At 39.0% G+C, this 14,733-nt stretch overlaps 1 protein-coding gene across 3 annotated transcripts in view; it reads left to right on the forward strand.

The window, feature by feature from the left end:
* Positions 1-11,350, forward strand: part of LOC146698275 (uncharacterized) — a 32,531-nt gene extending 21,181 nt beyond the window's left edge. The window contains exons 1-5 of one of the 3 annotated variants that reach the window (XM_085473329.1): positions 5,431-5,768; positions 6,063-6,086; positions 6,753-7,047; positions 7,455-7,603; positions 9,076-11,347. In XM_085473329.1, the coding sequence (XP_085329455.1) occupies positions 5,735-5,768; positions 6,063-6,086; positions 6,753-7,047; positions 7,455-7,603; positions 9,076-9,419 (846 nt within the window). In that variant the 5' untranslated portion in view covers positions 5,431-5,734 and the 3' untranslated portion in view covers positions 9,420-11,347. Of the gene's footprint in view, positions 1-5,430; positions 5,769-6,062; positions 6,087-6,740; positions 7,048-7,454; positions 7,604-9,075 lie in introns of those variants that run through there. The other 2 variants (XM_085473328.1, XM_085473330.1) reach the window with 2 other exon arrangements.
* Positions 11,351-14,733: the final 3,383 nt, after the last annotated feature.

Raw genomic sequence — 14,733 nt, forward strand, 5'->3', positions numbered from 1 at the left:
GTGATATGGGTAAAGCTTTCCATCTAGTCAGATCACCTTCTACTTTCTTTAGAAGTGGGATGTGGTTTAGTTTAGTTAAGTCTGAAAGCTTAGGAGAAACATTAATACCTAAATATTTAATATTTCCAGATTGTAGTGGGGCAGAGGAAGAATTATGGAAGGAGCAGTTAATGGGAAGAACTGTAGATTTTGGCCAGTTAATTGAATAATCTGAAACTCTTGAAAACCAGTTTATTAGAGTAATTACCTCAGAGAGGTTGGTTTGTGTGTTTTGCAGAAAAAGCAACACATCATCCGCATAGAGACTGATTTTATGTTCTATGCTCTTACATTTTATGCCCTTAATTGTTGTAGCCTGTCTAAATGCTGCTGCTAGAGGTTCGATAAAAATTGCAAAAAGTGAAGGGGAGAGTGGGCATCCCTGTCTGGTGCCCCTCAGGAGACAGAAGCTGGAGGATGTCTGGTCATTTGTTCTGATACGAGCTGTTGGGGAATTGTATAATATTCTTATCCAGTTTATGAAAGAGTTTCCAAAACCAAATTTGTGTAAAGTTGCGAATAAAAATTTCCAGTTAACTCTGTCAAATGCTTTTTCTGCATCTAGAGATAATATTATGGTTTCGATGTTTTTATCATATGAGTAGTCTATTAAATTAAGTAATCTACGAGTGTTTGTTGAGGAGTGCCGACCTTTTATGAAACCAGTTTGGTCAGGATGAATTAAGAGGGGGGTCATTTTCTCTAATCTCTTTGAGAGAGCTTTGCAGATTATTTTAAGGTCTACATTTAAAAGAGAAATTGGACGATAGTTTGAGGGAAATAAAGGGTCTTTGCCTGGTTTTAGCAGGAGACTAATGTTGGCAGAATTCATATTTGGTGGTAGTCTGCCATTTTCCTCGATTTCCTGCAACATGCTGTGGAATACTGGTGCCAGAATTGTCCAGAATTCTTTGTAGAATTCTGCAGGGAAGCCGTCTGGACCTGGAGCCTTATTATTGGGCATACTTATCAGGGCTTCCTGGAGTTCACCTGGCGTCAGTGGCGAATCCAGTTCCATTGCTTGACTGTCTAGTAATTTTGGAAGAGTTACGTTGTCAAGAAACAAATCAATTTCATTTTTAGATGGGTTTATTTGTGGTGAGTATAAAGTTTCATAGAAATCCCTAAAAATGTTGTTTATTCTTCCAGGGTCATATATTGTGTTCCCCGATAAATCTTTAGCAGCACATATAGTTGTTTTTTCTTTATTTATTTTTAGCTGGTTTGCTAGAAATCGACCTGATTTGTTACTGTGTTCAAAATTCTGCAAGCGAAGTCTTTGTACTAGGAATTGTGTTTTTTTATTAATAGTTTCATTTAATTCTAGTTTTGTTTTGCGTATTTTGTTCAATGTTTCCTGATCTTGGTCGCATGCGTAGGCTTCTTCTAGTGATTTGATGGTTTTTTCTAATTCCTGAATATTTTTGTTTTCTTCTTTCTTTTTGTGTGATGAGAAAGAAATTATTTTACCTCTCATCACAGCTTTCCCTGCTTCCCATAGAACAGAAGCAGATATTCCGGGAGTGTCATTAAAGTCTAAATATGAAGTCCATTCCTTTTTAAAGTATTTAATAAAGTCTTCATCTTTAAGCAATGATGTATTAAATCTCCAGTTTTTACTTGGCGTAGTATTATTCTTGTGCATTAGTGTTAAAGATACAGGACCATGATCGCTGACAGCTATAGGATGAATCTCAGTGTCTGAAATGCAGTGAGCTGCTGACCAAAAAATAATCCAGATGAGAGTAGGAGTGATGAAAATGTGAGAAAAAAGTATATTCCTTACTGTTGGGGTGAAGGGAGTGCCATGCATCACGAAGGCCAAAGTCGCTCATATACTGTTTGATTATATTTGTGGATTGCCAATTGCGCTGAGTTCCTGTTGTGTTGAGCCTATCCATTTCTTCATTTAGTCCAAGGTTGAGGTCGCTGCCAAGAATGAGTGTGCAATCGAGGTGTTCAGAGAGTGCACTAAAAAATTCCGTGGAAGAATGAGGGTTCATCAACATTTGGACCATATATACTTACAATACATAGTTTTTTGTTCAATATTGATAGTTTAGACGTTAGGAAACTCAGGTGTTTTAAGTTCGTTTAAACCTGTGACAGGTCTGTGAGTTTCTTGTAATAAAACAAAATTTGTAATTTTAAAGAACTCACTGAATTTGAGCATGATACTGTAAAAGGATACCGCCACTGCAACAAGTCAGTTTGTGAAATTTCTTCCCACCTTGATGCTGTTTGAATAATTTTATTCTTTTCTTTTAGAATAAGATGCTCTGACTTTCATGGTGGCCATGAATGGTCTTCTATTCCATTCATCTACACAGAATTATTTACATGGAAGAAAGTTTTCCATCTACTAATAAATCTGAACCACAGAAGTTTAATGCTGGACTTGCACTTTGCCATGGCAGAGGGCAGTAAAATAAGGAATGACTTTTATGAACCACATAGCAGGAAGGTGCAAGATGCTAACGTGCAGGGCATACATGGAACATGATAACCAAATGGCTGGCATAGTTCAGAGGCCGGGCCTGGAAGTCCCAAAGTCAATATGGGAGACACCGCCAAGGGTGGTCGAGAATGACCGGACTAAGATCCTGTGGGACTTCCAGATACAGACGGACAAACTGGTGATAGCGAACCAACCAGACATACTAGTGATGGACAAGCCACTATACCGAGTAATAGCAGCATCAGGAATAACGAATACCAGAAGCTGGTCCAGAGGTTAAACTACAGGAGAGAGTTTAACCTCTGAAGCACCAACACCCCCAGATACGGGGGCAAAGGGAGGAGATCGCATTTAGGGTTAGGCGTGCATGCTTGAGGGGTTAATAATTACTTCTAATGCACTAGTGGTTTATAAAACAGAGTGAAAAGGAAACACTGTGTCCCTGTGGTTCATGTTTTGATTTACTGTTTGCATGTGACATACTGAATGTAAATACAGAGGTTACAGTCACACGCTGTACCTTGTCCTGAAAAGTGCAAACATTGAGCCAGACTCTGTCCTCGCTGAGCTTCACGGTCTCCTCCTGCTGTCCCTCACTCTCCTGCTCATCTGCTGATTCAAAGCTGTCAGAGGGAAACAAGACCCTAAAAAATATGATTAATGAAAAGCAGTTTCAGACTGAAGCTGACTTGAGCGGCAGGAGGCTGGTTAGGTGACAGACTGTCAGTAAAAAGATGTGTGTCAAAAGAAATCAGTTCAGTTACATACACTGCAAAAAACGATTTTCAAGAAAGTAAAGATTTTACACTCAGTTGCTCACTATTGCACAGCTTACCTGTTGGAAATCCTGCACAAAACACAGATTGTCTTTTGAAAGATATCAGGAAGTTCTGGTCCTTTTTTGATGAAATCAGTGTTACATCCGTTCAAAATACAGTCATGGGTGTGGAACCTGATCTCAGTTGTTTTTGTGGCTTTAATGAAGCCTATATTATTAAAACCCTTTAAATGCCGTAATTTCACTGCTCATACAGACGCATTCAGAATAGTTATCACTGGTTCAAATTCATGGATTGAATAAAAGGGGCATCGGGTGGTGGTCGTTACTGAACTGTCTCCATTTGAAAACATTAAAAAGACACTTTTGTGCAAATGACCATTTTAACTGAAACAAGCATTTTACAGTGTAAAAATTATATATGAAGTTATCAGGACAAGCACAGCAAAATCTCCAGTGTTAAATTAACACTGGAATATTTCTAACATTTTGAGTTATTTTCCAGTGTTAGAATATCAGCACTGCTCAGTGTTAGTCTTTGTTAATCTTCAAAACTGACTAGATTACTTTTAAACATATAACACTGTCAAAAGTCTTAATTTAACACTCAACAGTGTTGTATTTAACACTCAGAGGTGTGGACCCATATAGACACTCTCCAGTGTTAATTTAACACTGGAGATTTTGCTGAGTACAGCGTGTGACTGTAACCTCTGTATTTACATTCAGTATGTCACATGCAAAGAGTAAATCAAAACATGAACCACAGGGACACAGTGTTTCCTTTTCACTCTGTTTTATAAACCACTAGTGCATTAGAAGTAATTCAGTTAAGTAAGTGTTCAGTTGTGTCTTCCTGTGTTTTTGCAGTAAATGTTGTTTTCTGTTTCTGATGTGTGTACTTCCCCTGCTTCGTCGTATTTATGTTTTTTTTTCTGTGCTTCCACCTGTTTCCTCTTGCCTCTTAACCCAGGTTGCATTCCAAATGTGCTTCCAGTCTCATTTTCCAAACCTCTTTTCCTTGACTTTTGAGGTCAAAGGTGAGTAGGAGAATTGATAAGGCTTTGGAAACCTTCCACTGGTCTTCCGAGAAAAGGTTCCACACCCATGACCCAGGTAACATCTGAGAATAAAAATAACTACATCAATATCACATTGACTGAAGTGCTCTCGAATTTTAAGTGTTGATGCTTGATCATCGCGGTAAAGAAAGTTTCTGGAATCTCCATTTTAAGGTCGCTAGCCTTGATCTAGCAATCCTGTGCCTCACTCAGAGTCACACACATCCGTTATTACAAATGTTTACCAGGATCCTGTAAAGTATCTTTGCTCTTCGTAGAGCTGCACTCTTCTGGACACAGATCTCAGATGTCATTCCTGGGATCTTCTGGAGCCACCTGCCCAGTTTAGGGGTCACTGCCCCGAGTGCTCTGATTACTACATGGACCACTGTTGCCTTCACCATTCACATCTTCTTAACCTCCTCTCTCAGGCCTTGTTGTTTTTCCAGCTTCTGGTATTCGTTATTCCTGATGCTGCTATTACTCGGTATAGTGGCTTGTCCATCACTAGTATGTCTGGTTGGTTTGCTATCACCAGTTTGTCCGTCTGTATCTGGAAGTCCCACAGGATCTTAGTCCGGTCATTCTTGACCACCCTTGGCGGTGTCTCCCATATTGACTTTGGGACTTCCAGGCCCGGCTTCTGAACCAACGCACCGATGCCCGAGGGCATCAACCACTGGTATGGAGTGTGGTGAGATCGGTCCCACACCTGGGGGTAGCCTGACATAGACTTAGAGAAACAGGCTCACACAGACACAAACATGCATCCCTGCCCTCATGCACACATTTACAAATACTCAGCAGTGTGTGAAGCACTTTGCCATAAATAATTTCTGCATGAAACATGAAATCCAGACTAAATGCTGATGCAGAGCAGAAAGTAGACACAATGATGGACTTGTGAAGGTTTTTTCCCGGCAGCTTATTAATGAATGACCGATTGTTAATAATGTCTCTGTTTTTCTTTAAAGTAGACCAAATGTCCACCTGTTGAAATGTCACTGAATACCTTTTATTCACACAGCCTCCACTGGTGAAGTAAATTTCCTGATATGCTAAGTTTCAAGTATTTGCATGTACTTGGATGCACACAGAATGTAGTTTGAACATGGTGATCATAACAGTCGTGGTATGTTCACATCTGCAAATCAGATGTAAAAGTCTGGGAATGCTTTGCCTACTGAACATAACAGCCTCACTCTGAGTGTAAACAGGAGAAATGAATATTTTCATGTTTTCTGCTGTGAGGGAAGTGACAGAAATACAAATCCAGCTCTGACTCAGAGAGGGGATCATATCAACATCAGTGTGTCTACAGAAAACTCCAGAGTGAGGGTAGAAGTCTTTTCTTTCTCTTATTAGAGGACACATTTGTGCAAAGAGTCTAAAGTAAAGATGCTGTGGAGTCTGTTGTTCATCACTTTGATTGGTAAGTGGATCATTTGATGTTCCTGCCTGGCACAGTGATGTTTCAATGATCGTTATAAAGAATGAAAAAGATCAAATATAACAGTTCAGTTTTACTGTGAGTTGATCCAAACTGCTCGATAAAGCAAAAGTCGTTTCATTTAGTTTAAAGAGGATTTGACTTTAGTAAAGCCAGTTTCATTTCTGAGTGTTGAAGGATGGTTTACATTCTGTGCTTTCTGCTGTATTACCAAACAACAATATCAGAGCTGGCAGTAATTCACTCATTCTTACATCGTTCTCTGAAACTTCACAGGAAGATCAACTCAACAGGATCCAGGTAAGAGTGCATTTCTAATCAGTTTCTTCAGGTTATATCAAAAAGTATGATGGTGCTTCTGTTCTGAATATACTTATTTTTAAAGTATTTAATTTTATGCCTTTTTAATTATTTTTATATTTTATTTTTCAATTCATTTATTTATTTATTGCATCACAGTAGACGTCATATCTGTGGGAATGTTTCATGTGGGGATTTTCTGTTGGACTGAAGCAATTTTACAAACATCTGTATAAATATATGTTATAAATGTAAATTTATATTGAATTATGTTCTATGATATGTGATCAACGTGATTTAGAAATAAATGCTTTGATAAACATGCAGTCTTTGATATGTTTTGAGAGTCAAATTATTCATTTCATAAATTCTGATTAATTTTTTTTCACTAACTGCAAAACTATTCAACATTTATAATGTAGTGAGGCTGCTTGGAAATAACCTGTGTGTGTGTGTGTGTGTGTGTGTGTGTGTGTGTGTGTAATATGTTTGCCACAAAAGATTTAGTCAGATCATGAAGTCATAATTCAGATTCATTATTTAGGAGTGAAAAGGAGATTTTTCCTAAAAAACACTAGAAGACCTGGTCTGAAGTATTATTGCCACTGACATTGTTTCTTTCCTTTTTTTATTTTTTTTTTACTTTACTTTCAGTTACATCATCAGGATGTAGTCCAGGATGGGAAACTATCAAACTGGATGACAAAGTGGCATTTCAGTCTTCAGTCTACATAGATCAGCGTGGTGTTCATTACACTGCTGACAGAGCTTTTGATGGAAATTATTCAACATGTTCTGCCACTCTATATGAAACCATCAACTGGTGGACAGTTGACTTATTGGGTCTATATGAAATTTCCTGCATCAGCATTTACAACATAAATCAACACAATGTCGATCTAAGTAGCGCTCACATCCTCATCGGGAACTCATCTGAGAGAAATGCTGCTGACACCACTGAGTAATACCTTCATCTTACTTTGAATCATTCTGTTCTCAGTCAGGCTCCAGCATGTCCAATGTTTTTAGATAATTTTATGAATATTTAAGTGCATTTAAATCCAGTAATACAGTAACACAGAGAACCCTGTATCAGTTCTATCAGATGAAATAGGAGGTCTAATATGGTGTGATGTGGTTTGGAGTAATAATCACGTATATGTGAAGAATATAAAAATCTTTATTTATTCTCATTTTCCTTTGTTGTTTATTTGTAGGTGTTTTCCTTCTTTCTAAAATGTTCTCAGACAGCAGCTCACATTTATTATCCAGCTGTTCGACTGCCTCCACTGTTTACAGCATGATTTAATCAAACAGAGCCAGAAACTCTTTCTGTACATCTGTCCAACCTTTTGTCTTTGTTTACAGGTGTGCAACAATCAACACAAATACCAAAGGAGAAAATAAAACATTTAACTGTGAAAATGGACCAAAGTGGGGGCGTTATGTAACTGTGTACCAAAACACATATGGGCCTTTAATTCTATGTGAGGTGACGATGAAAGGCACAAAAAAAGGTACAATAAAACATTCTTACCCACTAAGTTAACTGGTCAGTCAGTAGAGTCGATATAAATGTGTAAATTGATTGATTGATTGATTGATTGATTGATTGGTAATACTTTATTCATCCCGAGGGAAATTGGGTTAAGGCTGCCGACCTTTGCCAGCGCCATCATACCCTTCCGACCATACACACATTACACAGCATCACATGGGGAAGTCAGGTCAGAGAGATATAACAATGGAAAATGCACAACATGAGGAAAGATGAGGAGAAAAAAGAACTCCCCCCAGGCTGAGGTCCAACAGCGAGATCAGTTTGAGAACAGAAAAAAACACCTCAGCACATGAGTGATCACATCTCACAACATAGAAGACATAAGCTTCGAAGGCGTTTGGAGGGGGTGGGGGGTGAGTGCAGGTCTGTGTCAGTGTACATGCGTGTGTGTGTGTGTGTGTGTGTGTGTTTTCTGTGTTCAGCCGAGAGAAAGTGTCCCTTCACCCGGTTAAGCAAAAGTCAACAATCTTCGATCAACGCGGATGGCCTTGAAGGAGGGACAAAGAGTTTTGACAACAATCCTGTTATCATGGAAGAATTTTTGTTGTTCCAGTCAGCTTTGACCTTGGCAGGCCTTCAGCTGGCACCAATCCTCTCAATTCCTGTTGTTCTTCTCCAAGATGTTATCCATTTTGCGTTCAAAACACAATCTGAGTACTCACAGCCTTGCCCATTGTCTATCATGTCGGGCAGCCTTATGGGATTTTGAACAGCTGTAGCCGCTTCTTTTACTTCAATAAGCCAGGTCCAATCAGCCAGAACTCTGTTATCGTGGTTCCGAATTGGTAGATGTCATTCAATGTCCTCCATCGAGAGTGTCGCCAGACACACGACGCAACCGACCATCGAGTATCCTGCAGCAAACGTCTCCGCAGGACAATCGGGCTCTCCCAAGCTCAGCAGGGTATCAATTCCATTACGGGACCAGTTGATCAAGCGCATAATTCTTTAGGTTTTAGAGAACAAGACTGAGAAACTCTTTGAGGGCGATCGTGGCTCAAGAGTTGGGAGTTCGCCTTGTAATCGGAAGATTGCCGGTTCGAGCCCCGGCTTGGACAGTCTCGGTCGTCGTGTCCTTGGGCAAGACACTTCACCCGTTGCCTACTGGTGGTGGTCAGAGGGCCCGGTGGCGCCAGTGTCCGGCAGCCTCGCCTCTGTCAGTGCGCCCCAGGGTGGCTGTGGCTAGAATGTAGCTTGCCATCACCAGTGTGTGAATCTGTGTGTGAATGGGTGAATGACTGGATATGTAAAGCGCTTTGGGGTCCTTAGGGACTAGTAAAGCGCTATATAAATACAGGCCATTTAAAGAATAAGCGAGAATAAGTAAGAAGAATTATGTGCTTAGATTAACGCAGCATGTTAGACACTCAGAAACACTGTTTGGTTTGATGCTTCTAAGTTTCATTTTCTTGATGTTTTTCCTTTTAGAGCCCTTTAAACTGATTAAAGAGAACAAGACATGGGCAGACGCCCTGTACCACTGCAGAGAGGAACACATGGATCTGGTTTCCATCCTTGATAACAAGACCCAGGTCTGGGTTGGGTTGGAGGCTCAGAAGGCTGACACTCCCTTTGTCTGGCTGGGTCTTCACTACAGCTGCACCCTGGACCTCTGGTTCTGGGCTGATGATCATTGTGTAGGTTTTGATCAGTGGGCTGACAAGACAAGAACAGCAGACTGTAGCATAAGTGGTGCCATGAATACAAGTGGGAACCATTTGTGGTACAAGAAGTCTGTTTATGATAAATATAATTTCATCTGTGCAGTGTAAGAAGATCCATGGGTTGGTTTTGTTTATTCAGTTAGACAGGTGTCAGTAGTGGCTTGTTGGGTTGCAGCAAACTTTCCTCTAATAAATCAAAGGTGATGGGTTCAGGCTCAGTGTAGCAGGAAGATAAACAGTGGAGAAATTAAGAAAAAATAATCATTCTGTGGTATAATAACGCAATTTTATATTTTGTTTGTAATCTAATTAAATGCAGTTTATAAATAGAAATTAATCTTAATTTGCTTTTGTTCTCTTGAAGGTAATTTTTTGGGAGTTATTGATTTGCTCATGTATGTCTCATGAAAATTTGCTGTGAAAAAAAAAATATATATATATAATTTGTATAATTTTTATCTGAATTGCATGTAACCTCCTTAGACCCAAACTCTTTCATGACATCCTTTTTTAATTTCTCTTTGCTCTTTGGGTTTATTGGGACCTGATGAATGTAAAAACAAAGAATTACCTGATTTTTTTTTTTTTTTTACCTGATTTTTGTTTCTGATAAAATGAGAGCCACATATGAGGACATTAGTTTTAACTTTCGATAGAAAAGTGGCAGTATAATGTCCTCGTAAGTGGATATCAGGGCCTTGTAGAGCAATATTAAGTATTTTGGTCTAGACAACCCAAAATATGATGCCAGGTCCTAGGAGGTTAATGAACATGTTATCATTTTGAATTTGAAGGAGAGGTCAGAGGTCAAATATGATACTTCAAATTTTTCTACGGTACTTTCTGCACAGAAGCAAGTGTCTCTTATCTGTGCGCAGTCATCTGTTTAGCTGGGAGGACACTCTGGATGTGCACATTTGTGTTTTGTGTCAAGAAAAGCTGATATGTGTTCATACACTATATTCACTCATCCAGATCATTGAATTCTGGTGTTCTAAACACCTCCATTATCAGTGAAAGGAACTCTTCATGCTTCAGCATATTTTTTGGGACAATTTCATACTCCCATCTTTCTGGGAACAGTTTGGGAATGGTCCCTTCCTGCTCCAATATGACTCCATATTAGATTAGATGAATTAGATTAGATTAATTAGATTAATTAGATCATGAATGAGAGCAGAGCCTATGAGCCAGGCATCCTGATGTGGCCTCCTTGTCCAACATCAGTGTCTGACCTCACAAATGTGAAAGAATGAACAAAAATTCCCATTAACACACCTTGTGGAAAGCCTTCCAAAAGAGTTGAAGCTGTCATAGCTGAAGGGTGGGCCAACATCATATTCAACAGTATAGTGTGTCTGGAATACAAGTGATCATGGGCCGTCTACAATCGTCATGCTTTCTTGATGTTTAAGAATGTTTAATTTCTGAAAATGTTCAACTAAACAGCTAAAACCATAAGACCAAAATCCTCTTAAAGCAGTCCTCTAAATTCTTGCCAGATAACACAACAAACTATATATGAACAATGAATTTACAAACCAGGTGCCTGAGATGTCCAAAGAAAAAGAAGTTCAATTTCAAAACTGTACCTCAGTTCTTTTAAACAGTGAGTGAGTCTGCGGTCATTAGATGCACTTACAGTTTCATGGGGAAAGGCACAGGAAGGATGGAGATGCCTGTTTGAGGCCACAGACTGAGTGAGTGTCTCTCTATTGTTAGAACACCAGCTGTGAGAGTCCCTTACTTGCTGTAAGTTACTAGATAAGTCAGCAAGTTCGAGATTTTACAACAGTCATAAGCTGCCATAAAAACATATGCTAGCTATTTTAGATAAATGTCTACCATGAATTACTATGTGCAGGACAAACAACAATGTTGCAAAATGTAGTGCAACACTTTTGTTGCACTACACTAGTGTAACAAAAATGTTGCACGAGACTTGTGGACTTTAATGTTTTAGCCTTGTGTTAGTTGTTTATGAACAAATGTTGATGTTCATTTATTCAGGTTGTAGTTAAATAGTTTTAGAACTTGGCAGAAAATAAATTATTTCTATGCCCTAATGTGCAAGACCTTTGATTTTGGTGTACTTTCTTTTCATCATGATTCTGCATGGAAGTTCAAGTTCAAGATCAAATAATAGATAATATTGCTTTGATATTTATGGTTCTGAGCATAAATTGCATTATGTATAAAAAATATCATAGACGTGGAGACATGTACTTCTCTGGCAGTGACTGACTGAGCAGCATCCTCTAACAGCTTTGTGCTGTGTAGTAAAGTTGTTCCTCTCTGCAGTGGTTTTGTGACAGTGCTGCTCTGGATACTGAAGATTCTCTGGAGAAGCAGAAAGTCTACAAGTTCAGAGGTGACCTGGCTGTGAGACAAGGAAACTATCAGGTACTGTCACTCATTCAATTTAGTCTGTGCTCTCTTACATCAAACACTTCCTCAAATAGTATCCGGCTTAAGCTCAGCTAGTATTTTCATTCTTGACAAACCTATACAGCTGATGCAAACTAAAAATGATGCAAAAAAGTCTTCATTCATGACCAGCGGTTTACAGCAGCTGCCTGCAGTGGATCGCTGACAACAACCTGACCATTAGACAAGATGTAGTGGAGGGGATGGCCCGATGCTGCACCAGACTGGGACAGAGAGACAGAGCGCTGGAGTTGGCCCAGTTACTGGTAATTCTTTACCTGACTGGGTTTTCCATGAGGAACAGTCAGAGTGAATACTGTCAGCTATCATGTGACCATCCCATCCTGTGACTTTTTATCAGCTTTTTAAAATGATCTGCATCCAATATACTTATGACACCTAACAGCAAATGACACGACACGAAAGACACACACAACAGCCAGTCAAAACTAATTATTCAAAATCTCCTGATAAATAGAATTATGTTACAGAAATATTATGAATATGTTTGTTTGTTTTTGCCATATTTAAACCTTACAGGATCTTTTTCATCTGAGATCTGTGTGAATCAACATGATGAGCAGGAGGATAGAAACACTGAGGAGGCATCAGAGCTCAGTGAGGACAGAGTCTGGCTCAAAGCTTGGATTTGAGGAGGAGTCCACTGGCTGTGTAGACTGCAGGAGCACCTTTACACACACGACATGACTCAACAATGGACAAAGGAGAGACTGAGACAATAAATTAAAAAGAATTAGACAGTTTGACATTTTGGCAAGTGTTTTATGGCTACATCCCACAAACTCATGTCTACTGCTCAGTGTAGCATCCCCGGTTGAAAAGATGGTCTCTCAAACTGATGGTTCACAATCCTTTTATTAAACAGCTGTGTATGTGAACACACCGTAAGAGCTACAACATACAGAATAAAAGACTATTAGTAAATCAAACAGTGTGTTACCTTTAACCTTTTGACTTATTCATTAATCACAAATTAATTCTCCTTACCTTACATAACAAATAACACTAAAACTTGTAAATTATTGCATATAACAGGGAAATCGTTGCATCGCTGCCTAAACATGACGAGGTACGTTAGCGCCCTCTAGTGGGTGAAAACTTAGCCTTTATGCTTAGTAGCGGTCAGCAGCTATATGCTCCGTAAAACAACAAAATACATATCTACAGGACAAACTTTGTTACAAACCTTGTTCCCTCATCAACCAGGTGCTAAGAAACTGCTTTCAACTCAGTGTTGCACCTTAATAGCCGTTCTTTTTCCCATTCCCGTCCATTAACCATAGAGCACACCTTCTCTCTGTGCATTAAAACTCGCGCTTCTGCTATATGGTTTACGCCACTTAATTTACGGCACCTTGTCGCTCTGTGACTTTCAAAATAAAAGCATTCACTCCAACAATATAATAGCCACTCATAAGTTTACAAAACACTTTACCAAATATTAATGAGGTCATTTACACTCAGTCCATAAATGTATTTTCCTTAAAAATGTGGCACCATTTAATGTGGCACCATTAGGCTTTCATCAGTATAAGACTTATTGCCAAGAAGCATCGTTACACCAAAGAAATAATTGACCAAGCACAAATTTCCTTACTTTTTAATCTAAGTTTATACTATCTATGACACCACATTCACTATGTTTTCACCCCAGATTTGCTTAAACCGTTATAGGGCGAGGAAGCTTATATGGTAAATTGATCTGCAACATTAACAGAATCTCACTGAGGTGAGATGCACTGCTTCTTGTACACACACTGTGACAAAGATTAAATTCCAGGGTGTTTGGGCTTAAACTTCTTCATTTTCACACACCAACATTAATTCTCTCTTTCATCTCCCAGAGAAGATGAGGGAGGATTACTAGGAAAGAGAGAGCTGGGCCACTGTGTGTTTGCACAGCTTCAGACAGCGCTGGTGGAACAAGATCTTACTGACAGGCCTGTTAGAGACTGATTGGCAGCAGCATAAAACACATTCTCACGCTCCAGTGTAGACTGTTTACAAATGTGCGCACAGACAGGAGGGAAGTGAAGAACGAGCTGAAGATGGCTGTAATAAACAGCGCAGTGAATGTGGTCGTCATTAAGCCTTCAAACTGAACTCTCATTCATGTGGGGAAGGCTAAATATTTATCAAAAGTTTTATTAAAGATCAGCTTTAAGTGCTTAAGCCACTTAAAACGCTGTGACCACTGCCACGGTGTAGAACGAACAACTGTAATGAGGGCTACAAAGGTTTGTAATTCATTTCCTGCTCCTGCAGGATCAGTGATTGTCTGTTTCTAATCAAACAGCTGAGATCATGATTAGAGTTTTCTGTTCTCAGTGACAGCAGTGACGTCGTAATGCAGCAGCGCATCTGCAGGAGGACAGAATTCTGATCTGAGGTCTGCATCCAACTTTGAAAGTTATGTTATGAAAGTGAAATGCGTGCTGTGTTTTGCTGCTTTTCCCTTTAACCTGTGCCAGCTATACATAATGCACTGAAAGTGTTTCCTTTGTGGTGCATTTTGATGTTGACTTAAGTAAAAAGTAAAAACACACGTCTATTTTCCACACTGCATTTTGTTTGTGAATAGTGAACATTCTAATCTGTATTCATAGCTGTACACTTTAATAATTAATACAGTTACTTGTTGTTCATGTAAATACAGAAATTCTCCATTGCCTCAAAATGTTTAAACAAATCTCTAAATCTCAAGAACTGTGACTTGAAAACTGTATGAAGTCAGGTTAAAAATTAAGGCTTTATTTTATTAACATGGAAATGAATCTGTACAGTTCTCTAATTGCTCTTTAAGCTCTTCTTCTTCTCTCTTCAGATATTTTTATTGTGAAGCACCAAGCACAAGTAACAATTACAAATTGCCCCATAGGCTGACATTGCTTCCTTTTTATATTTTTTATCATCAAGAAAGGGGAAAACAAACAAACAAACAAACAAACAAACAAACAAACAAACAAACAAACAA

This window comes from Copadichromis virginalis, linkage group LG11, assembly GCF_057382275.1.
Source record: "Copadichromis virginalis isolate Kocher_CV1m ecotype Utaka linkage group LG11, C_Virginalis_male_GT1.1, whole genome shotgun sequence".
NCBI classification, from domain to species: Eukaryota; Metazoa; Chordata; class Actinopteri; order Cichliformes; family Cichlidae; genus Copadichromis; species Copadichromis virginalis.